The 24,738-nt window shown below is 41.5% G+C and overlaps 2 protein-coding genes across 5 annotated transcripts in view; one reads left to right on the top strand and one right to left on the bottom strand.

Annotated features, from left to right (window-relative positions):
- Positions 1-14,212, top strand: part of MGAT4A (alpha-1,3-mannosyl-glycoprotein 4-beta-N-acetylglucosaminyltransferase A) — a 122,515-nt gene extending 108,303 nt beyond the window's left edge. For 2 of the 3 annotated variants that reach the window (XM_054546688.2, XM_054546687.2), the window contains exons 15-16: positions 7,586-7,698; positions 7,828-14,212. In XM_054546688.2, coding sequence (XP_054402663.1) covers positions 7,586-7,698; positions 7,828-7,854 — 140 coding nt within the window. In that variant the 3' untranslated portion in view covers positions 7,855-14,212. 3 annotated transcript variants of the gene reach the window in all.
- Positions 14,213-14,838: 626 nt separating this feature from the next.
- UNC50 (unc-50 inner nuclear membrane RNA binding protein) lies at positions 14,839-24,734 on the bottom strand. 2 transcript variants are annotated; one of them, XM_002811680.6, is made up of 6 exons: positions 24,489-24,734; positions 23,178-23,574; positions 22,315-22,435; positions 16,994-17,133; positions 16,807-16,908; positions 14,839-15,180 (listed from the first exon to the last, which is right to left on the bottom strand). In XM_002811680.6, the coding sequence occupies exons 2-6, from the start codon at positions 23,455-23,457 to the stop codon at positions 15,044-15,046; spliced, it is 780 nt and encodes a 259-aa protein (XP_002811726.1). In that variant the 5' UTR covers positions 23,458-23,574; positions 24,489-24,734; the 3' UTR covers positions 14,839-15,043. The 2 variants fall into 2 exon arrangements, with proteins under 2 accessions (XP_002811726.1, XP_002811727.1); XM_002811681.4 differs by having other exon boundaries at positions 23,178-23,461.
- Positions 24,735-24,738: the final 4 nt, after the last annotated feature.

Here is a 24,738-nt window from a genome sequence, read left to right as displayed (position 1 = left end):
CTGCCAGCTTCTAGTTTAGGACTGTGGCATCTGCCCAGGAGGGTCAGGCTGCCAGCATCTGTCCTTACCCCCAACTCTGTTGCAGAAGCTCTGTTCCAGACAAGAGCAGCTGATGAATCTGGACAGAATCTGCCCCAGGCACAGCAGGGTGAGAATACTTGGCCCTGATCACCGATGTCCTAGCTCACTGCCCCAGTCCAGTCAGTAGCAGAAGCCAGCCAAGAAAACCAAGGCTGGGCTGGGCGTGGTGGCTCATGCCCGTAATCTCAGCACTTTGGGAGGCTAAGGTAGGCAGATCACCAGCTCAAGAGTTCAAGACCAGCCTGGCCAACATGGTGAAACCCTATCTCTAGTAAAAATACAAAAATTAGCCAGATGTGTTGGTGCATGCCTGTATTTTCAGCTACTTAGTAGGCTGAGGCTGGAGAATTGCTTGAACCCAACCCAGGAGGTGGAGGTTGCAGTGAGCCAAGATTGCACCATTGCATTCCAGCCTGGGCCACTCTGTCTCAAACAAAACAAGACAAGACAAAAACCAAGGGCTACTGCCACGACCAGTGCTCTGATCCTAAAGCAAGGTGTCACTCCAAGAGAAGGGGCTGCTGTCCTTGCCAAGGACCCAGAGCAATGGTGCAGAGATTCTGCTCAATGGAGAGGCAGGCCAGAAGAACAGAGAGCTCCGTAATTCTCCCTAAAGAGGGGATAACTTACTTGAACCAGAATGTGGGGAAGTTCAGCCTAAGGGTGCTATGGAATACAATGGAAATTTTAGTGTTAAGCAATTAGAGATGGTAGCTACAGACAAGCAAATTTGGATCCCAGTGGAAAGTTTAACAGGGAGAACTAGGGAAAGAGATGCTAGTAAGAGCCCTTTTGGCGTGCAAACAAGCTGCTGTTGAAACGGGAAAAGTTCCCTTACCCACCTTTCAGGGCGTGTGATGGGGGTGTGGCTCGCTTCTTTGGTGCCCTACTGCTCAAACCCCTAGGGGAGCATGCAGAAGGGAAGGCTGTGGGGCTCTGACCCCATGGCAGTGTCTAGGGGTGAATGTTTACAGCTCCTGAGGCCCCACCGGGCGTGTGTTACAGGCTGCTCTTTTAGTTTAGCTGTCCATAGGTGGCTTGTGTTTGTTAGCTCAATTGGACCGCCTGCCTATTGATTGATTGATTGATTGATTGACTGGAGACAGAGTCTTGCTTTGCCGCCCAGGCTGAAGTGCAGTAGTGCAATCCCGGCTCACTGCAAGCTCCGCCTCCCGTTCTCAAGTGATTCTCCTGCCTCAGCCTCGGGAGTGCCGGAGTACCTGGGATTACAGGCGCCCGCCACCACGCCTGGGCTCATTTTTCTATTTTTGGTAGAGACGGGGTTTCGCCATGTTGGCCACGCTGGTACTGACCTCCTGATCCACCGGCCTTGGCCTCTCAAAGTGCTGGGATTACAGGCCTGACCCACCGCACCAGCCATTAGACCCCCTGCCTTATCACAAGGACAGAGGCTTTCTCTTTCCCGGGGTCTCTTGCCTTGGTGTACCAGAAGAATTGGATCACACGTGGGCTTGGAGAATGAGTGCCAGGTTTTATTGAGTGGAAGTAGCTCTCAGCACATGGGAGAGCCAGAAGGGAGATCGTTTTCCCCTGGAGTCGGGCTGCCTAGGCTCTCCTCCGACTGCCCCGGCCAAATTCTGCGTCATGCCGCCTGTCGATGGCCTGCCAGCATCTGCGGCTGTGCTCTTCCGCCCGCCCGTGGGTGTGCTCTTCCGCCCGCCCGTGGGTGTGCTCTTCCGCCCGCCCGTGGGTGTGCTCTTCCGCCCGCCCGTGGGTGTGCTCTTCCGCCCGCCCGTGGGTGTGCTCTTCCGCCCGCCCGTGGGTGTGCTCCCTTCCCCTCCATGTCCAGCCGCTTGTGTGCTAGGGTCTCAGGGCTTTTATAGGCACAGTATGGGGACGTGGCAGGCCATGGTGGTCTTGGGAAATGCAACATTTGGTCAGGAAGAGAGAAATGCCTGTCCTCACCTAGGTCGGTGGGCGCAGGCCCGAGGGTGGAGCTCTAGCCAGGGCTCATGCCCTTCTCTACCCAGCACTTACCTGCTCCCCTTCCATGTCGCCAAGACTGGCCCTGGAGAGGGGCCTGAATTTAAATTGGATCAGACTGGGTAGCAACTTACGTATGAAGGCATTGGCAAGAACAGTAGACCATCAGCTGGCCATCAGTGGAGACCCGACGGTTGATGGGGTGGGGGTTAGAAGAGTAGAGCGTGATGGCTAAGAATGGTCTTGTGGAAGAAATACTAGTTCTATTTCAGTGGGTTAAAGCTGTGAGACGGCAGAAGAACCTGCAAAGACCCAGTGGGAGAAGGAAAGGGCCACTGGTCAGGCATGGCGGGCGGAGGGGAGCCACGACTGTAGTCCTTGGCCGTCCCTGTCAGTGCCAGGAGTGTGGGGTTCCAGTCACTCTGGTAATTTCCTTCACCTTTTGTCTTCTTTCCTGTCTTAATACTTACCTTCCAGATCACTGGGTTAAGGACAAAGGTTAAATTTGTAGTTTGAAAAGTCATTACACACACACGGTACCAAATACAACTTTAAAAGGGTAGTCTTAAGTCTTCTTCCCTTTTCTTCCCTCTCCTACCCACTGCTTCTGAGAGGCAGTTCCTGTAATGATTTGTGTCCTTTCAGGAGTATTCTATGCATAAATAACAGTATCTGGGTATGTTCTCTAAGAACAACACATCATCACACACAAATGATATGCCCTATAACCCAGTTTTACATCTCTTTTGTTCATGGAACAAAATGCCTATGTACATATGGAACATGAACATTTAAAAATATTTTAGTAATAATAATATGCTGAGTACCTGTATCCACCCTCCAGCTTAAGATGTGCCAATTCAGCTGTCCTTCCCTAATAGCTTCTCTTGTCTTCTCCTTCTACCCAAAGCTATGCCCTAATAGCTTCTCTTCTCCTTCAATACCTGAATTTTATGGTTACCATTTCCATTTTTACTATGTGTGGAATATATTCCTAAGCAATGCACAGTGGGATTTTGCCTGTTTTCACATTCAATATAAATATCTTTATGTGGTCTACAATTTGGTTTCTTCCCCCTCACAATTGTGAGATTCATCCACGTGAGTGTGTGTGTTTACGACTCATTCTTTTTCATTCCTGTATGGATGGATTCTGTGGATAGCACAATCTGTTCTCTGGTCATAAAGTTTGTGTCCATGTTTTTGCTGTAATAAACACGGCTGCTTTGAACACTTATGCACATGTATGAGAGTTTCTCTACAGTATAGACTTAGGAAGAGAAGCAAATCTTCAACTGCATTATCTTCAACTTTTTCTTCATTGTTTTATTTATTTATTTATTTATAGACGGAGTCTTGCTCTGTCGCCCAGGGTGGAGTGCAGTGGCACAATCTTGACTCACTGCATCCTCCGCCTCCTGGGTTCAAGCATTTCTCTCTGCCTCAGCCTCCCGATTAGCTGGGATTACAGGCGCAGGCCACCATGCCTGGCTTAATTTTTGTATTTTTAGTAGAGACGGGGTTTCACCATGTTGGCTAGGCTGGTCTCGAACTCCTGACCTCAGGTGATCCGCCTGCCTCAGCCTCCCAAAGTGCCAGAATTACAGGTGTGAGTGACTGTGGTTGGCTTATTCTTTTTTATTTTTTCTTCAGTCATTTAATTGGCTGCCTAGAATTCCCTTGTATCAGCATATTTTAATTTATTTGGCCAGGCTCCTAGTGATGGATACCTAGGTTGTTTGCAATCTTTTGCTGTAGTGTATGTACTGTTCTTATACATGGGAGAGGATAAATTGCTGGGCAAGAGTGTTTTGATGAACTAGTTATCATTTGGTAATTATTTTTCTAATGAAATGAGCTCATCAGGTGACAGTATTCAATGTCGCATTGGTTAAAATGTTCCAAGTTTTGCAGTATTTTTAAGCTCTGAATCCCCTGCCTAATTCAATATTCAATAATAATTTTTGGTAGCACCTACCTGCTACCCCAGTCCAGCACCAAGTATGGACAAACTTCTATGAAATAAGTTTATTAATAATTTTTGAATAAAAGCATTACTTTGGAGGCTCATAGGTTCAACATTTACAATATAAATTAGTACAAGCCTGCTCTGCTGTGGTTTTCAATCTGAATGTACCTTATCTTATTATTAATCTATTAACTATGCTGTGAGACTGGACAATGGATTGCATAATGTAACAGCATGCGGTCAGCAAACTATGGTCCATGGGGCACATCTGGCCCTCCACCTGTTTTTGAATAGTCTGTGATCTAAGAACATTTTTTAAAAAGTCATCTTTTTCTTTTTTTGTTTTTAAATGGCTAAAAAAGTAAAAAGAATACATTGTGCTATGTGAAAATTATATAAAATTCAGATTTCTGTGTCCATAAATAAAGTTTTTTTGGAAGACAGCCATGCTCTTTTTCTAATGTAGTGTGTGTGTGTGCTTCTACTCTCCAACAGCAGAGATGAGTGAGTAGGTCAGGAGAGATCGAGGTCATGCTCTCCCGGCTTTGCGCTGCTGCTTAGAGTACTGCAAATTACAATGATGCATTTATAATTGGACAATATTTTGAGAACCACACATATCATGGCACTGTGACTTAAAAAAAAATTACAAGTACTTATCCATCATCAAAACAAGAAAAGTAGATTTTGAGCATTGTGGCTTTTAACCCAGTAGAATGTGGGTTATTTTACAAAATTGTTGGCAAGTCATTGTAGTTATTGTGCAGTTATGTGAGAGCTGTACGTTATTAGGCTAAATACAACGATATTCCCAACTCACAGGAAAGCAGTGGTCAGAAAAGTTAGAAACTTTAGAATGGAATATCTCATCACAGCAGAATTTCTTCACTAAAAATAAAATGAGGCTGTTCCCAAAGTGATACTTCAAGTGGCTCATTTTTTAGCTAAGCAAGAAAAACCGCTTACCAATCACGAGTTAATTAAATCATGTTTAATAGCGGCAGTCAAAGTAATGTGTGCAGAGAAAGTAAACTTATTTAAGGATAGGAGGCTTTCAGCAATAACAATTGCTTGAAGACTTAAGGACATTGGGAGCAATATCAGTAGTCAAAAAGCAAAGCAGATTATTTCGAGTGTTTTTCTTGGCTCCTGAGGAATTGTCAGAGTTGTCACTGGTACTGCTCAATTGCTACTTGGAATCAGTGCCAAGGTTGAAGAGACTGAAGAGTTGGCCCCTGTAAATAGTCCGTTTGGAACTACTACAGAGAAGAGTATTTTCACATAGGCTGAGAAAACACAAATTCAATATAACCTAAAGTAGAATCTGCTAAGATGTGCTGCAACAAATGGTGGTAAAAAAAAAAAAATACGTGTGGAGAAGATGGCTTAGGTGCATTAATTTATAAAGCTTGAGAAAATGTAAGGTATTTAAAGCCTATGGTTATTTATTTTATTATTCATCAGCCAGGTACTTTGCAGAAAAGATTTGAATGTGTCATATGTCATTGAACCAAAGTGTCAACGGTGAACCTTATTCACTCTCATGGACTTAGCCATCACAAATGCTGTGAATTTTTGTCAGAAATAGGAACTGAATATCCTGACTTGCCCTGCCACACAGCAGTTCAGTGGCTTAGCAGTGGTAAAGATTTACTGCAGTTTTTTTGAGTTCAGGACCAAGATTGAAATTTTCCCAAATGGGAACTTCCCTCAACAACTATTATCACTTTGAAAATTCGTTTTTGCTAAACTGGGCATGGTGGCTCACGCTTGTGATCCCAGCACTTTGGGAGGCCAAGGCAGGTGGATCACTTGAAGTCAGAGGTCCAAGACCAGCCTGGCCAGCATGGTGAAACCCCGTCTCTAATAAAGATACAAAAATTAGCCAGGTGTGGTGGCACACACCTGTAATCCCAGCTGCTCGGGAGGCTGAGGTGGGAGGATCACTTGAACCTGGGAAGCGGAGGTTGCAGTGAGCCGAGATCATGCCATCGCACTCCAGCTTGGGTGACAGAGTGAGACTCTGTCTCAAAGAAAAAAAAAAGAAAACTAGTTTTTGCTGCAGACTTAATATTGTTTCTTAATGAATTCAACCTAAAATTACAAGACAACATGGTGCTTATATGCAAAACTTACATTGCAGTCAAATCAGTTTAATGACAGTTAACATTGAACTTGAAGTACCATCAAGCTCTTTATACATTTCTCATGTTGTCAAAAGTTAAAACAGGAAGCAAGATCTCCATCCCACACAAATTTACAACAGATGCACTTTCCAAGCTCAAACTATAGTCCCAGCAGTGGTTTTGGACCTCAGTACAAATGAAAGAGAAATTTCCATATCTCAAAATCCATTTAATTGAGGAACTTCACCTAAATCTCAATTGGAAATGATTCATCTACAGTGTAATAATATACCAGAAGGCTAATAATATACCAAAAGGAAATCAAATAGAATTCCGTAAGTGCCTCCCAAGGGATGCATGTACCCCATTAAAATAGTGTGTTTGTGGATTGATATCAGTATTAGCACCTAGGCTGTGTGAAAGAATGTTTCAAAGATGTATATAAAATATCACTATCAATCAGCAATAACAAGGGAACATTTGCAGTCAGTTTTGATTATAGGGAACACTGACTTTTGAACCCCAATTAAGTGAAGTGTTATACTCCCGAAAGGAATTATGTTCTTCTCCTTGGTATACCTATATTACCAAAAAATATATATTGTATTCAGTTATCATTATATATTGAATTTCCACCTCAGATTTGTAAAAATTTGTTTTCTCTCTTCCTGTATATATTACCCTACATAGTAATCTCAAATTTCCTCTTGGCCCACAAGGACTGTCCTTTATAGAAAAAGTTTACCAACCCTTGGCTTAAAGAAATTTGGCCCACAATGAACCATTTTCTTGTCACTTTTCTGACAACATTTTTTGGTTTTATTTTAAGATGGATATTATTCCTTATAGCAAGAAAAGTGGTACACAGCACATTACCTTTTATGGTTCTTGGTCCTTATTTTTATAGGAGAGCCTGTTTTAGCTTGTCATAGTGGAGTTTTATATTGAACTGTGTAGAGGAGGCATTATTTCTTAATTCCTTCTAAATGTGCCTTTGGAAAGAATACACTTGTATTGAGTCCCTGTTCAAGGTGAACAACTGTATGCATATTTAATTAACAAATCAAAATTTGTTATTGACTTAACATTCAAAGCAATCAGACCGCGTGATGGTACAGATTATATTTTGGTAAGATTTAGGTAAATCACAATTTACAAAAAACCTATAGTTTAAAACATCGTTGATATAAGAACAAATATATTTTTGTTTTTTAATTTGTAGTGAGAAAAAGTATAGCTCTACCTAATTAAGTAAATTGTCTGTGAAGTTTTTAAATATGCACTTCTTCATGAAAAGTATAAAAGCTGAATGAAAGTAGAAAGAAGGGAGAAAGATATTACCCATGCCCTGTCAAAAGACATCTACTAGAAATATTTTGGTGTATTCCTTTCCTGCCTTAACTCAGTGATATTTTATGTTTGCTTATCTCGGTGTATCCAGCAAGTATTGATTTTTATTTTGAAGGAAAATTTGAGAATGGTGTTGCAGAAGGAATGGTGGATCCAAGTCTCAATCCCATTTCAGCCTTTCGACTTTCAGTTATTCAGAATTCTGCTGTTTGGGCCATTCTTAATGAGGTAAGCATACATAAATCAGTGAAACAGCTTAGAAACTACATTTTTATTATGTTTTTATTTTGTATTTAAGGCCTTTTTGGAATTGAGAATTAACAGCTTTGTCATACCTTTTATGATTTTGTATTTCAGATTCATATTAAAAAAGCCACCAACTGATCATCTGAGAAACCAACACATTTTTTCCTGTGAATTTGTTAATTAAAGATAGTTAAGCATGTATCTTTTTTTTTATTTCTACTTGAACACTACCTCTTGTGAAATCTACTGTAGATAAGACGATTGTCATTTCCACTTGGAAAGTGAATCTCCCATAATTGTATTCATTTGAAACTAAGCTGTCCTCCAATTTTAACTTGACTCAAACATTTTTCAATTATGACAGCCTGTTAATATGACTTGTACTATTTTGGTATTATACTAATACATGAGAGTTGTACATATTGTTACATTCTTTAAATTTGAGAAAAACGAATGTTACATACATTTTATGAAGGGGGTACTTTTGAGGTTCACTTATTTTACTATTATAGACCCTCTTTTATAGATTATCAGGGATTATATGTATAAATGTATAAATATACATAAAAATGTTATGGAATTAATTTATTAGAAACACTTAAGAAGTACATATTTTTGTGCAGTAGATTTTTGAATCGATACTGTTTTTGAAAACCAGTTTTCCTTGCTTTTTTAAGTTCTTTCTATATTTTTCTTTGGAAATGCAAACATTACAAATCAATGCCATTTTTCAAACGCACTGCCATTTAAGATTGATTATAGATGGATTTCTTAACTGAAGTACTTTTATAATCACAGTGACTGAAAAAAATATTTTCGAAGACATTTGTCATTCCTTAAAGCCAAGATTTTAAAGACTAATGTCCTTCCTGAGGGTTACTTTACTATACTGTGTATGGTGTATAGCCACAGAAAGTCAGTCTGATAAATTTTCAATGTGTAAGTGTGATGCATTCAACCCAGATTATTGTAGACTTATTATATTCCCTCTGATATGTAAAATGACAAACTCTTCTTTCCTTTTTAATCTTTGTCTTTAATCCATGAATTAGGTGCATTATCTCCTGTTGATTCTTTTATATCTGCACTCATTTTATGAGGTCTGACAAAATGTTTTCTAGGTGTTGCTATTGTATGAGTCATAAATGGTATAATTTTAAAGAAAAATTGTAATATTGTTTTTTGGTGAAATATATTATTAGTAGTGTATTTTCCAAAATGATTTTATTGTAGTATGAACTGATAAGTGAGTCCCGTGTCCAAGAGAGTGTATTTATTACTCTTAAACATGCAATTCCAAGTGATATTACTACTATAAACAAAGAATATTACCGGTCTCAGCAATCAGTGATCTTTATAAAAGTACTTTTAAAAAATGATGAATTATCGCCTGGCACAGTGGCTCACACCTGTAATCCCAGCACTTTGGGAGGCCGAGGCGGGCAGATCACGAGGTCACAAGATCAAGACCATCCTGGCTAACACGGTGAAACCCTGTCTCTACTAAAAATACAAAAAATTAGCTGGGCGTGGTGGTGGGCGCCTGTAGTCCCAGCTACTCGCGAGGCTGAGGCAGGAGAATGGCGTGAACCCAGGAGGTGGAGCTGGCAGTGAGCCGAGATCGCGCCACTGCACTCCAGCCTGGGCGACAGTGAGACTCTGTCTCAAAAAAAAAAAAAAGATGAAGTATCAACATCAGTTCCCAGCCAGTCTGCTTGGACACACTGGGGTGCCACAAGTGGGTTGCAGATTGGTTGCAGATGGGCAGAGATGGATTCTGCTGAGCTTTCAGAGTGGCCACCGGCTGGGGCCTAGCATTGGGGCAAGGTTCCAGCTGGCTGCCTCTAGCCTGGAGGAGCTTCATCTAGTTATACCCAATGTGCTGAACCAACAGCATGAAACAGCATCATTTCCTGTGCAGTGTTACAGAGTGCAAATGTTTGGAAACACCGATACAGTACAATTATTTCCATCACTCCATGTTGTTATAATTTTTAGTTACTTTTCTTGATGGAAAAGTCAATCACGTTGCCAAAAATGATTTTTATGTCAGTTTTAAAGGCCAGTTGAAATTTTTTTATTAGGATGTTTTAAATTTACTTTTCACTTTCTTGAATTTTTTCTTCTCAAATTTCCTTGGCCCAGTGCCCACAAGCAAATTTCATTCAAAAACAGGAATGACCTTTCGTCATAAAATTTTGGCACCAGCTTGGCATACTAAGTTACTGCAAAAATAACTGAGTACCAGAAGTAAAAATCTCTGCAGGTGGGCTTAGGAGTACCCTTGGGTCCCTGGTTCCTCAGTTGCCAACTCTGGTTTCATGAAGAAAGACCATGCTCTGAAAATCTAGGGAGGAGAAAGTTATTGCAGCACCTGGTGTGATTTGTTACAACTTCTTTAAAGACAGCCTGCCTGGCTAGCTTTTTCCTGTTTTCATCGTTTCCTCTCCCAGCATTGGTCCACCTGTTCCCTAGAGACTCATTGTTGTTCCCAAGACTCCTTTTAGCCATATCTTTCCTATCATTCCAGGACTTTTTTGTGCTTCTCTCCCCATGAATCTACCCGTGTCTAGGGTGTGTGCCAGGCACGTGGCAGATGGCCAGTCAGCATCTGGATGTGAGACCAATTATTCCAGCCTGCCCTCCTCTTTCTCTTTTTATTAGTTTGTATTGTTTTTGAGACAGGGTCTCGCTTTGTTGCCCAGGCTGGAGTGCAGTGGTGCTCTCATAGCTCACTGCAGCCTCGATCTCTGGCCTCAAGCAATCCTCCTGCCTCAGCCTCCCAAAGTGCTGGGATTATAGGTGTGTGCCACCATGCCCAGCCCCCTTTCTCTTTCTTAACTCCCTTTCCCTGCTGTCGTTGCCATACTCTTGCATACACAATCGGCTGTCTAGTTTTTGGTTGTTTGTGTGTATGGTGTGTGCTGTCTCTCTGACCAGATTTCAGGTTCCTGAGGCGAGCCTGCAGCTCATACTGCTCATCTGTCCTCTCCTGTAGTGGGTGCTCAGGGCCTCTCACTGTTAGTTACTCCCTCCTTTCTGCCCAGTTCTGCACTCAACTAGTAGAAGCAGCCATCCTTTCCCCAAGCAGGAAATTGTAGTGGTCGCCCTTAAGAGCAGTGTGAGGGCAGAAGATTAAGGGAGGGGAAGAGTCCCTGGAACTGGAAGGAGGTAAATACTTTGCCTTGAGAGGGCGCTGAATCATTTTACCAAAATAGTAAATGGAAAAAGTGTCAAAGGTTGGGACTAGTTTTAAAAACACATATAGCCAGTAGACACATGGGGGCTGTTTAAATAAAAAAATTTTTTTACCTGGTTCTGCCATCACACACTCTAGTGACATTCCAAGTACTCAGTGGCCATGTGGGGCTAGTGGCCACCACACTTGACACCACGGATGCAGAACTTTTCCATCACTGCAGAAAGCTCTGTTGAACAGTATTGTGTCCAGGGTGCTAATTATGAACAGTTTAGAAACCACAATTAATACATTCTCATGAGGTTAAAAGCAGACATGGGAATAGAACATAATGCAAATGATGATGAATATTTTGGGTGGGAAGAGAAAGCTGAGGACCCATTTCTAGGATTCTAACATGTAAGATTTCTTAAGTTCTTTATCTTAGTCTCATGCATTCTCCACATCATGTGCTGTACCATACTGTGTAGTCAGAACAGATAGTGTGATTGAAAAGCTTTGGAAAAAGTTAACGCAAAGGATTATTTAGCATATAGGCTGTAGATACGTATGTGTGTATTTGTTCAACAATTGGAGATGGTTGAATACCTTTGAACAAAGTGTATATCTTCTCAAAACAGTGGTTGCACTAGTCAATAATTAGGTGTGTCGTTATTTTTAAAACTATAAGCAAAATTATGAAGGCCTTTAAAAAATCTATCATAATAATGAAAAAGAGGTTGTCTCCCAACAGTGCTGTCCCTCAAAGAAAAGACTGGTTATGTAGAAACAGCACATTTGGAGAGATTGTTCTAGTGAATAGCAGTGTATATTTGTGGTAGGCAAATTTCTAAGAATGACCCCTACTGACACCCCCGCCAATGACCTTGTATAATATCCTCCCCGCTTTGAGCATGGGTGGAACCTGTTTGATCCATGATTATATCATGTTATGTAGCAAAAGGAAGACTGCCTGGGGGTGGCTAATCAAATCTTGTGACTCCTTTAAAAGCAGAGAGTATTCTCAGGCTGGTGGCAGAAGTCAAGAGACAAAGCAGAAGGACCTCAGGCACCATTGCTGTTGTAAGGTAGAGGGGGCTGCATGAGAAAGAATGCACGTGGCTTTAAGGAGCTGAGGGAGGCCTTGGCTAACAGCAAAGGAGCTGGGAACTGCAGTCCTACAGCCACGGGAACTGAATTCAGCCCATAAGCTCATTCGTGGGCTTGGAAAGGCATTCATCTCCAGTCTCCAGATAAGACCCAGCCTGGCCAACACTTTTGAGTCCAGCCTTGTGAGACCCTAAGCCGAGAACTCAGTTAAGCCTGCTTGGACTTCTGACCTACAGAACTATGAGATAATAAATCAGTGGTGTTTTAAGCTGCTAAATTTGTGGCAATTTGTTTTGTAGGAATAGGAAATGAATACAGTATTTTAAAAGAGGTAAAGAGGAAATCTTCATACTTGATTCCCTGTAGTACGCTGGATATTTCTTGGTAAATGCATGAATAGTCTTTAGTAGCAAGTCATGTACCTGGACCTCATTGGGGATGTTCTCGCCAGAGATCTCAATTAGTCTTCACTGGACGTTTGTTGGCAAAGTTGCAGCATCTTACTGAGTAGCGTTTTGTAAAGGAACTGCTAGAATGAGACTATAGGAATAGGACTGAAACAGTGTATAAGGGATCTTTTTTATTTCTAGAAGAGGTGTTACTTTATACTGATTTAGACTGCTCTGAGCCTGTCAGAAGTAAATTCAAGAATGACTAACACTGGTATTTTAGATACAACATTAAGAGCAAAAATAACCTTTACCTTGTAGAGATCAGATAATCTGTGTATTGACGGACTTAATTTTTTTTAACCAAAACTTAGTTTCTCTTTTTATCATCTAGCACAGATCAAATCCTGTATGGGGCAGCCAAATATTTGTAGTTTGAGAATGTTTTGCAAATACCTCTCTGCTTCCAAGCCATTAATTGCTAATGAAGTTTTATTTTGGTTTATCCATTAATTTTTGTGCTTATTTTTACTGTATTGCCATGGTCTTGATACAAGTAGAACTTCTTTTGAAATGAAGAAAATGAGAGGTTAAGACTGTCAAAATATGAGAAATGTGAGTCATAATCATACCTTAGTGTTTTAAGGGAACTTTATCCAATCCAATCCCTTTATAGAAAAGGAACTTTTCCAAGCTATGTTGCAATATTTATAGTGTGTAAAATTTTGTTTGACTTTGGTAGTTGTGCATTTTAAATTATGAATCTTATATGCTATGCTAACTAGTATGCTTACTTTCTTTAATGCATGTGATCATACAATGCTAAAAAGGTATTTTTTAAAGACCTAACCAAACGGAGGATTTTGTTATACATATCTGTATCAACACCTATATATAAACTCCTCTCTTCTTACCTGAAACACTCCTTCACCCGGTTTGGGCACTAACTAGATCATTTTCAAATGAACAAACAGGAAGGAGCAAGCTGGCACTCCAGAGTGCATCTGAGCGGAGAATTTAGAAGACCTTATTCAAGAAAGTAAACTGAGCATTGATGGGAAAGCACTTTGCACGAAGTATCATTCCCACTGTTAATGTTGCAGTCAAAATTGTAAAAAAAAAAAAAAAAAAAAAAAAGCGGTGCTAAAATTGTTCTAAAATGAAGATTGTTGTGGGGGATATTTTAATACTCTTGGACTTTAGGGAGGCTATTTTATGTGTCACTTGCTCCTAGTTGTTTCATTGTATTAGTAATTAGCAAACTGTCCTGGAACCAAGGGTTTGGTACTTTTGCTTGATTAGCATTCCATTATTTATTTGAAATGCTCAGTGTTTGCTCAAATTTGGTGAAAGTATCTTTTGAAGACATATTCTCTGAGCCTTAAAAATGGCTGCTATCGACAGTACTGTAAGATGCACTGCCAGTAGATTTGATACTTTTCATTTATGGAATGAAAAAACTGAAGTGTCCCATTCAGAACACTTTGGAAAGGTTGTCTGCATTAGGGGATGTTTCTGGAAGCATCCCTTAGGAGAAGCTGCCTGAGCAATCTTCCTTGCCAGGTTGTACCAGATTTTTTTTTTTCTTAAATGTATCGTATATATTTTCCTTAAAATGTCTTCATTGGCTGAATGATTCATATCTGTAGTAATAAATATTTTAGGTACTTGTTGGATTTTTAAAGGAAGATTATTTATTTTCAGATTTGCTGCTATAATTGAAAACCTAGTAACTGGTCCTGTTGATTGTGCCTTCATCACTGTTTCTCTGTGCCACGACCGTTCATGTGTATTTGAAATAAAGAAGTTTAAAAAGCCATGTTGAATTCAAGATTCTTTCTAATAAAAATAGGTGAAACTTAATGAGTAGTATTTTATTATTAATTTTGTTTAACACTGAGACACCACTAGTTATCCATTTTCAGTTAGAAAAAGGAGTGGCTCCTTTATTGGGTTTTGTAGTCTTTAAAGAAAGGGGGAAGAAAAGCCTTACTGTTAAGACAGTGATGATCAGTATTATGCTGATGTCCACTTTATTATATGTACCATACAGTTCCTAAAATAAGAGTAGCTACCTGGGCCTCTTTGATCTAAAATATTTAGGGACTATAAGTTTTTAATGTAGAAAATGCTGCTAATGATGCTTAGGGCCTGAAGTACAGTGACTCCGGTTTGGGTGACACTACAGGTTTATAGAGGATTCTGAAGGTTAGAAGGGATCTTGTGGCTTATGTAAACATTTAAAATACAGCTCATTAGAAATGGAGATTATGCATATTTGTCAATAGGAGAGCGATGGGGCTGTATGATTATTCCCTTGTCCCCCAACCAGATACTCTTTCAAAAGTACTTAATTCATATTGTTTTACATTTATGTTTTCCCCATGCCATTAGCATTTTACATGTAGCTCTTACATTTGCAAATATTAGAGTGAACACACATGCTTTAGTTTAAAAAATATTTATTATAGAAATGTACATTTAATTAGTTTTAAGGAATGTACCTGACCACAGTGTTAATATATATTTCTTCAAATTTGCAAACTTTACACCTTTAAGATATCTACAAAGATAGTTTATTTACAAGTTTTACAAGAAATGATCACTTCACAATACTGTTGACACAGTTACGATCGAATCTTCTCACTTTTTATTTCACTCTGTACTTATAGAAAGAACAGAGAGTATGGGTGAAGTTCCATCCCAGTGCCAGGGACAGCCCGTAGAGCAGAATCAGAGGTGCAAATGGATACAGAAGAATTACTGTATTTTTCAAGAATGGCAATGCTGGAAAAGAAAGGAATCCAAACTGATTTTTTAAAAAAAACTACTAATAAATGAACATTTTGAAAGACAGCTTACTTCAACATGTGGGGTGGAAGGGAATACATCTTTTGAATCAGTAAGATGATGCTATTTATACCCAGAACTAGACTACTCTTCCCAACCCCTCTGTGCTGTTTCTTTCTTGTCTAGGGCTGGGAAGAAACCTAGGAGAGGAATTATTTCAGCACAGAGGCTGAGTGGGACATAACACTGGACCAAGAGAGGTTAACAATGAGGGGGAAATGTCACAAATATTCATGAAAACAGTGGTGAATTTAAATTTGTGACTGCCTCAGAAACCTCTAGGAGTCCAACTTAAAGTACAGAGATGGATGACGTTATAGGAAAACATCTTTTAGCTATTTGAGATTTTCCAGTGTAAAGCATTATACCCCCACTTTAAGAGGGTGTGTGCCCAACTAGTAGCCCAGGCTTCAAAAAAGAACTGAAACTCTTAAATATAAAAGTCTGGCTCCAAATATTGATGTTTCTTGCTCACTGCTTAGTTAGCGGGACCCTACCCCATGCATCCTGACCTCAGTATTTCTCATACAGGAAGTTCTTAAACAGAAACTGAGCTGTACTCCAACTATTCTAAGTGGTATAGGGAGTTACCAGGAGTGTTCAAATAACCACTTAGAGAAACCACAGTGCTGCAGTGTTCTCATCACAAAACACTTTCAAAATTCGTTAGAAATGACACAAACATCTCCCCTGGACTAGGGAAAGCACTCCCCAAAGAAGGCATTACAATGAAGGGGTTAAGTGTTCCCTGACAAACCAGCCGAGGGAGAGAACTGGGGTGGGAACAACTCTGGAACCAGGCATAGTCAGAGCCATCTGTATTTACAGTTAGGCCCTAATCATCTACAGTAACAGGAAAGGAAGGGCTAAGAAATGTACAGTGCAGTCTCTAGATTTTATTTGGCTTTATTTAATGGAGATCAGTTCTTAACATAAATGAAAAATTATATATGTTCCTCATTCATATTAAGAAAAATGAACTGACAACAGGATTTAAGAGTAAATCTGCAAACATATCCTGAGGACAATAAATGCTGGGCCCGATCTTCTGTGATCGTCTACAGAACCATACGGTAATCATGAAAACTAAGAATGGGGCAAAAAGTATGATTCAAAAGGCTTTAGAGAACTTCCGTTCATAGACCTATGTAAGAAGACGCCGGGCCCCACCTTTCTTCGCTCTACCCTCCTGCTGGTAACCCACAACCTGAAAGCATGGGAGAAGAGGAGCGAATGGTCTTGGATTCCTGCAAGTCATTTGGAGATAACCAGTATGGTTTAACATGGTTCCTTGAAAGTATAAAATTTGTTATATACCAGCTAGGCCATTTTCTAGCTGCATGACCATGGGTAAGTTGCTTAATCTCTCTGCCTCAGCTTCCTCATTTGAAAACGGAAACAAACCTGTGTAATTGTTATGAAGATTAAATGAGATAATGCACATAAAATACTTAGGATAGTGCTTGTAAGTGTTCCATAAAAGCAAGCTGTTTGTACTACTGTTAACAACTTTCCCCCTCTTGCTATGTTCTCAATCAAAAACATTTAAAAAAATTAACTTACCACTGTATCCCAGGAAAGTTACATAGATATAATAGCCAACTGCAACCAACCATAAGGTATTTCCAACTAAGTATCCAATAAATGTGTCTGTTAGGATAACATCTGCCGGAAGAGATGCAGACCATGAGTCCCTTTACCAATGCATGCAATGAAGACTTGAATAATATTCTAATTAACTGCTACTTACGGTTGATGAAAAAAAGCTGGATAAAATGCAAAATGACCAGGAGTGGATAAAAAGCATTGAGATGCACATCAAAAGCATAGCCCCATTCCACATCATAGTCTCTGCTCTGTCGTTTCACTAAATACTTGTTAGAGATGAACCTAAGAGCAAAATTAAAATTTCTTTCATAATTAAATGAATTCTGTAAATGTTTACTGACGACTTTCTATGTGGCAGACATTCTAAATTCTGGAGCTATACCAGTAAACAAAACAGACAAAAATCCCTGCCTTCCATCTAGGAAGGAAGGCTGACAATGATACACATATGTCAGATGGTATTATGGAAAGAGACAAAGCAGTAGAGAAATGTGGACAATACAAACTTGAGATGCAATTTTACATATGAGGGTCATAAAGTAACATTTGGGTAAAGACCCAAGGACAGTGATGGTGCCTGGCAGGTCTGGGGAATGGTAAAAAGACCAGTGTGCTGAAAGAAAAGGAGCAAGAAATGAAGTCAGAAAAGAAACAGGGTTGGGTCCAACATCAAGTCACATGGGCTCCATGTCTTACGAAGCCTGTGTCCCTTTTACAATCTTTGGCTTTTATTCCTGGTGACGTGAGAAGCCACTGTGGAGTTTTGAGAAAAGTATTTGACTTAAATGCCTTGACAGAGCCTCCCTGGTGGCTGATCTGAGAACAGACTCGAGAGACAAGACTGGCGGCAGAGACCAGTTAGAAGGCTACTGCAAGGAAGAGATGAGCAGAGGGGCTGGTGGCAGTGGAGGTGCTAAGATGTGGCACACACGACACTCTGAAGGTAGAGCCCCTGACATTATTGGATGTGGAGTATGAGAAAAAAATACTCAAGGATGACTGAGAGATTTCTGCCTTGAACAAATGGAAGATGGAGCTGCCTTTAATTGAGGTGGGGCTGGCTGTGGGAAGAGTGGTTTTGAGGTGGGAAGGAGTGTGCGGAAGTTTGAATTTGGACCTGTTATGTTGAAAATGCCAACTAGTATGGAGTAAGAAGTTGTACACAATGTCTAGTGGATAATGAACAGGCCCAACGCCCAAGACCTGGGTCAACCCCCTATTAAAAGGAGGATGAAATAGTAAGAAGCAGTTAGGAAGAGTGACGCATCCAGCCGTAAGGACAATTATTCAAGCGTACGTCACTGTTCTACAACATGGCCTACTAGTTTTTCGGTTCAATGATGAATAAAAAGTAAAATATCCAAGTAATAGAAAAGTAAGATCTTCAAAGAACAAAACTTGTATTATAAACATATATTGGAAATTCAATGTACTTTTTAATGTTATTATTTCATTTCATCTCAAGGGTACAATTAAGAATACGCTATTCCAACACTGGGGATAAAAATGGAAAATAAACAGAGGTACAATACTAATGGTAACAGTCCCTGCATTTCGTTATCTGAAAATGCTAAAACAATACTGAACAAACTAGAGCTTACCAAGACAGTTTCCTTTTTAGCCAAGAATGTGTGCCATTCAAATTTTATGGAATCGTATGTAGCTCGCTCCCCAAGAGCGCCCTTTCTGTAGACATTCTCTGCTGCCCCTATTCTCCTGCTTATCCCAAATGCGCGCTTTTCAAGCTTCTGGCCTCAGTGAGAGTCTTTCCTCTGGAAGACAGATGTGCCTTCTGAGAGCACTCCAAGGCACTGTGGTTTTCACCTCCCAGCTCCATATTAACGCCAGTCAGAGGCTCATCATGGCCCAGACTCCTGCCTCTAGGTCTAGAGTCATCAACCTCAGTGTCTACTGACCTTCTTTTCCACTCTTCAGGAAGCTCCCTGAACTCAACAGGCCAGCAAGGGCTGCTTCATCTGCATCTGCTGCTTCCTCAGTCGTCTAAGCCAAAACCTTACAGATCATCCCAAAGGAGCCTCCCACCCACTCCCTCTTCCTGATCCCCCCTCATACCTCGTTATCTCAGGAAGCTCTCGAATCCATCTCTCCTCTCTTGTCCTATCACCACCATACTATCTGGGACTCCTCTACTCCTACACAGACCTCTGCAAGTGTATCCAGCCTTGCCCACTCACTACTACAACTTTTGCCTCCTCCACTGCCATGGAAAAGATAGTGTGAGTTTGACATTATTTCCTTACTTCAAAGCCTCAAAGCTCCCCACCTCCTTCTGCCCCCAACCCACACATGCAGTCTATGAGATAAAGTCCAGTATTTTTCCTGAATGGCATTAAGGCCAATTTCTCTAGTCACATCTCTTCCCCAGTGACTCGGTGTCACCCTATGCTCCCAGACCTAGTGTGCTGTTCACACCTCTATGCCATTGCACTTGCAATTCCCGGTACCAGGAGTCAAATATTCCCCATCTCCACAAAACACCACCTTATGCTGGCTTCTATAGCTCCTCTGTGATGGTCATCATCACATGTAGTCATTTCTCTTTCTAGTTCCTCACACAACATAGGTTCTCAAAAATACACTGAATCCCTTTCTATTTAATTCAAACTATGATACAGACTCACATGAAATGTGCTAAACTTCAGGCTGATTTGGTCCCCTTCTGTGGCTGATACTTTGGCTGTGTCCCCAAAATCTCATCTTGAACAGCAATCCCCAGAATCCCCACGTGTCAAGGGTGGGGCCAGATGGACGTAATTTCCCCCATGCTGTTCTCGTGACAGTCAGTGACTGTCTCACAAGATTTGATGGTTTTATAAGCATTTGGCATTTCCCCCACTTGTACTCACTCCATCCTGCCACCCTGTGAGGAAGGTGCCTGCTTCTCCTTTGCCTTCTGCCATGATTATAAGTTTCCTGAGGCCTCCCTAGCAATGCAGAACTGTGAGTCAATTAAACCTTTTTCCTTTATAAATTACCCAGTCTCAGATATTTCTTTATAGCAGCATTGAGAACAGACTAAGACAGTGGCCTCCAGAATTACTGCTTTCATGGCAGAATGCTTGTTATGAATGAAACTATTCCTTTGAAAGTCTTATTTACTGAAATTTTAAAACACACCATTTGTTTTTCATGAATTTCTTGGTAATGAATACGTGACTTACATTAGTATTAATTCTAGGCCAGATTTTAGAATTTTATATTAACAGTGCACAGCATTTATTGGCTAATTAGCACATACAAAAGCTCTGCTGTACTAGTCAGAAGTTACAAAGGAAAATACAGGCACATGTCATTTTACCACATTGCACTGTACTGCGCTTCACAGATGCTGTAGTTTTTTAATTTTTACATATTGAAGGCTTGGGGCAACCGTGTCCAGCAAGTCTGCCTGTGCCATTTTTCCAGCAGCATATGCTCACTTCATGTCTCTGTGTCAGCATTTTTTAGCAATAAAGCATTTTAAATTAGTCTATACATTGTTTTTTAGAGCCATAGTGCTGTTGTACACTTAAAAGACTACAGTACAGTGTAAATATGATTTTAATATGCACTGGGAACCAACACATCTGTGTGACTCAGTTTATTGTGATATTTGCTTTACCGCAGTAGTCTGGAATGGAACTAGCATATCTGAGCTATGCCTGTAAAAGGGTGGTATTGGCTGGGTGTGGTGGCTCACGCCTGTAATCCCAGCACTTTGGGAGGCAGAGGCGGGAGGATCACCTGAGGTCAGGAGTTTGAGACCAGCCTGGCCAAATGGCAAAACCCTGTCTCTACTAAAAGTATGGAAATTAGCCAAGTGTGGTGGTGTGTGCCTGTAATCCCAGCTACTCAGAAGGCTGAGGCAGGAGATTCGCTTGAACCCGGGAGGCGGAGGTTGCAGCAAGCTGACAACGCACCATTGCACTCCAGCCTGGGTGACAGAGTGGGACTCCGTCTCAAAAAAAAGAAAGGCTGGTATCAGAAGTTATAGTTGCAGAGTTTTGCTTAAAATATTAGCAACTACCAAATATTGAACACTTAACTATATGTCAGGTAATTTTCATAACATAATTCTCTCAAAAATTGGACAGAATAGGTAATTAACTCAATTTTATAAAAGAAGAGACTAGAACTAAGAGTTTCACAGATAACTAAGTTGGCATTTGAACCCAGGTCTCTCTGCAACTAAAATGTTCTCCACAATGACCACCATGTCTACCCAACCACTGGTCCTCTACTGAGATTGCTAGCCACAACCCCTGCCCTTCATCCAGCATGCCAACCATACAGGAGGACTTTACCAAACACCAGATTTATCCTCAGTACACTGCTGTTGCTAAATCAACCAAAGTCAGACTGAGAACCCTTTTGATAAAGCCTCTGTGTGTGTGTGTGTGTGTGTATGAGAGAAAGAGAGAGAGAGAGAATTTTATTCTCAGTAGGAAGGCATGAGAAGTTTAAAAAAAAAGCCTTTTTCAAGTATACTTTATTTAATGCAAAGATTCAAAGTAAGATTCCACAAAATAACCCTTTAGACCTAATGGATTTAAACACAATGAATATCAAGAAGTGGTCTCTACTGACAAATGCAGAAAACCATGCTATCATCCAGACAACTTAAGCAGAACTGGCTAAATCTGTAATATTTTTGCAAAACCAGGCATTTTGTTAGTACGCAGAAAATAAATCTCGGGACCCCAAAATCACTACGCCAAAGGGAAAAGTCAAGCTGGGAACTGTGTCAGGCAAACTTGCCTCCTATTTTATTCCTAAGATAGCTTATCTTTACAGGTGTGGGACAGAAAGTCCTCCTCCTGCTCACCTGAGACAAGTGTTTATCTGATTGCTTCCTCTGCCCCATTGTTTACGTAAAAATGCAGACTCACTGAGCCAGACTAAGGCATAAATGACTATTCCTGTACCTGCCTCTCACAAGTAAATTGTGTATTCAGTGAAAGGCAGATCAAAGACTCAAAAGAATGCAACCATTTGTCTCTTATCTAACTATAACCTGCCTTTCCCCACTTTCTGGATTAAAACAATGTACATTTTACACATATTGACTGATGTCTCAAGTCTCCCTAAAATGTATAAGAGCAAGCTGTGCCCCGACCACCTTGCACACATGCCATCAGGACCTCCTAAGGCTGTGTCACAGGCATGTCCTTAACTTTGGCAAACTAAATTTTCTAAATTGAGACCGATCTCAGATATTTTGGGTTCAAAACATAATTATTTCAATTATTTGCTACATTTGACAATATTATAAACCAGCCTTTATAGTATTTTCTGATATAGGTGGCAACACAGGAGGGAAAACTGTAATAATCTTGGCAGTCAGAATTGATCATTCAGTAACTCTACCTTGGTTTCAATTTCCATCTGCTGCTATTGTACCTCTGAAGCAAACAAATGGAGATGCTACAGCAGTATCTGAAAAACCAAAGTTACGGTACTTACCACATTAAAGTTGCTATCAGAAGACCAACGCCTACACAATCTATGAGTACAACCCAAAGGAGAAGCTTTATTGTCTCAAAGAATCCCATGTCCAGCACAAAGCCAAATCCTATAGTGGACACTGAAAGAAAGATTCACAAGATTCATTTAGGGACTCTGCTAGGTTCTGGAAATACAGAACACATCCTTTGCCATCCAGATGCCCAGGCTAGTGGGAGAGACAGGTCTGTAAACAAAACTCCCAAGATGTGTGAACACCACCTTGGAACAGAGCGTGGCCAATGAGAGAGCTGAAGTTTCCTGAGGTGGGCCCTTGCCAGGCTGATTCACCACGGTGGCCTCAGTATTTAGAACGCCAGTGTAGAGAAGGCACTAACATAGTTTAAGTCCAGTTAAGGTGCAAAACACCCTATAAACTTCAATATCTTACCCACTTCAACACCCTACAGGTAAATGAGACCCTTGCACTATGGAACTGGAGAACTTCAGTTTCTCAGGTTCACATCAATACCTTTACAATTCTCACTGTGGATTTGCCTGACTGTGAAATGCAATTTCCAGTTTCATATTCCTTTTCACAGTCAGCTGACATTTGGGTACCGATTCAAGTAGTTAAAAAGATATGGAGTGAATCTTGTCCCCTGCTTTTCAATGTCCTAGGGTAACAGTTTACTCTGGCATCTGCTTGGGACCTGTAGAACCAAGACTACAACTTTCTTTCCTGTGAGATTTTTGAGGCTTCAGTAAAAAGGAGAAATAGTTTCCAATATTTCCAGATTCTGACCCACAACACATTTATAACAAATAAAAAATCTAATCAGAAACACTCAGCGTTCAATTCTATCTCAGATAAACACACTTACCACAGAGCCAGATACTTAACAGGACCAAGAAAGCAGGGTCATCTCTGGCCCACTGGTCCTTTGTCTGTTTTCGATAATGAAAATTTCTGTAAACTCTCTGTGGGGAGGTGAACAGGTAGAGCATCTGCCAGGCAGCAAATTCAAAGTCCATTTGCCGAAAGCGGAAAAGCCTTCTCAGATATTTGTAGCGTTTCGCTCCGGCTGTGTGTCTTGCTGCATCCCTGGAATTCAAGACTCCGTTCCCCTGCACTGAGGAATTCACTGAAGTACTCGGTAACATCTTCCTAGATGGAAGAAAAACATTTCTTTTACACGTATTCTGAAGAAACTTTTGGCTACCGACACTCCTCTTCTGAGTTATTTGGCAGGGAGGTCACTTTCCATGTTCTTCGCAACCCTAGAGAAAAGCCAGGAGTCAAAAGCAAATGCAGTTAGTTCTGAGGCGGGTCTTAGGGCTTGGGAACCGCAGACTGCAACCTCAGGCAAGGGCAACAGCCCACCCTTCTGAATCACCTAGTAACACTTATCCAGGGGCAGCTACCATTACAGAGACAGGGATGATGTGACCGCCCCATGACTCCGAGGACAGTGATAGAGCCAAGATTCGAAATCTGACTCGAAATTCCGTGCTCTTAACCACCAAGCTTTTAAGAAAATGCCTAAGGAAGCAGTTTCAGCCGATTAGAACAGTGTTACTGAAGAGGTCAAATAAATGGCCTATTCACACAGATCCATCAGCGCACTGCCAGCAAGCTTCTCGGTCACTAGAATGAGATTAAAAACCAAGGAAAACTCCGAACCCTAGTGTTTTCATCCGGAATAGTTCAGCAGAGGGAGCGGTAGCGTCGGAGTCCAGTCCAACCGGTCCGAGCTCCGCGGAGCGCCGGCCACTGCCCGGCTGCCCGTCTCCCCTCCACTTCGCAGGCCCCTCGGATGCCGGCAGCATCTGGCTGGGCCCAGCTGCTCCCTCCCTGCCCGGGGCCGCGGGTACGGCTGCCAGATTTAGCAAATAAAAACACAGAATGTCCAGCTCCATTTGGATTTCCGACAAGCCACGAATAAGGTTTTAGTATGCCTACATCCCACGCAACAGTTCGGACATGCTTATACTAAATGCTCTTTCTTTATCTACGATGCAAATGTAACTGGGCGTCCTTTCATTTTAGCCGCAACTCTATCGCCGGCCGAGGGGCCAGACGCCGACATGGTCACTGCCAGGCCGCAGCGACGTCAGGCCGCAAGCTGTCGGGATTAAATGGCCCCCAGCGCGAGCCCGGGCCACGGGAGGGCTGAGTGGTCCTCAGACCTCACCTGGAGTCCTGCTACAGCCTCGACCCGCGTCCGAAGCAGCCCACCACCTCCTCCCAGCAGCAGAGCCCAGCCGCCACAGGCGGGCTCCCCTTCTCGCAACGTAGCCGGCGCTTGGGGCGCGCCGCGTCACGGGCACCGACTTCCGCCGCGCACGCGCCACCTCTCGGCCCCCGTAGTTCTCGGCCCCCGTAGTCCTCGGCCCCCGTAGTCCTCGGCCCGACCGCCGCGGCCCGCCGGAAGTTGTTGCCAC

The sequence above is a fragment of the Pongo abelii genome, chromosome 12 (genome assembly GCF_028885655.2).
Source record: "Pongo abelii isolate AG06213 chromosome 12, NHGRI_mPonAbe1-v2.0_pri, whole genome shotgun sequence".
NCBI classification, from domain to species: domain Eukaryota; kingdom Metazoa; phylum Chordata; class Mammalia; order Primates; family Hominidae; genus Pongo; species Pongo abelii.
The sequence above is the reverse complement of the archived record's forward strand: the minus strand, read 5'-3'. Positions and strand labels throughout refer to the sequence as shown.

What these genes read in the sequence shown, in the direction of transcription:
- UNC50 (XM_002811680.6), bottom strand. Translation starts at nt 23,457, where the DNA reads ATGTTACCGAGTACTTCAGTGAATTCCTCAGTGCAGGGGAACGGAGTC. An exon ending in GTTAAGTATCTGGCTCTGTG is followed by an intron (nt 22,436 to 23,177) that starts GTAAGTGTGTTT and finishes TCTTTCTTTCAG; the next exon opens with TGTCCACTATAGGATTTGGC. An exon ending in CTGATAGCAACTTTAATGTG is followed by an intron (nt 17,134 to 22,314) that starts GTAAGTACCGTA and finishes TTTTGCTCTTAG; the next exon opens with GTTCATCTCTAACAAGTATT.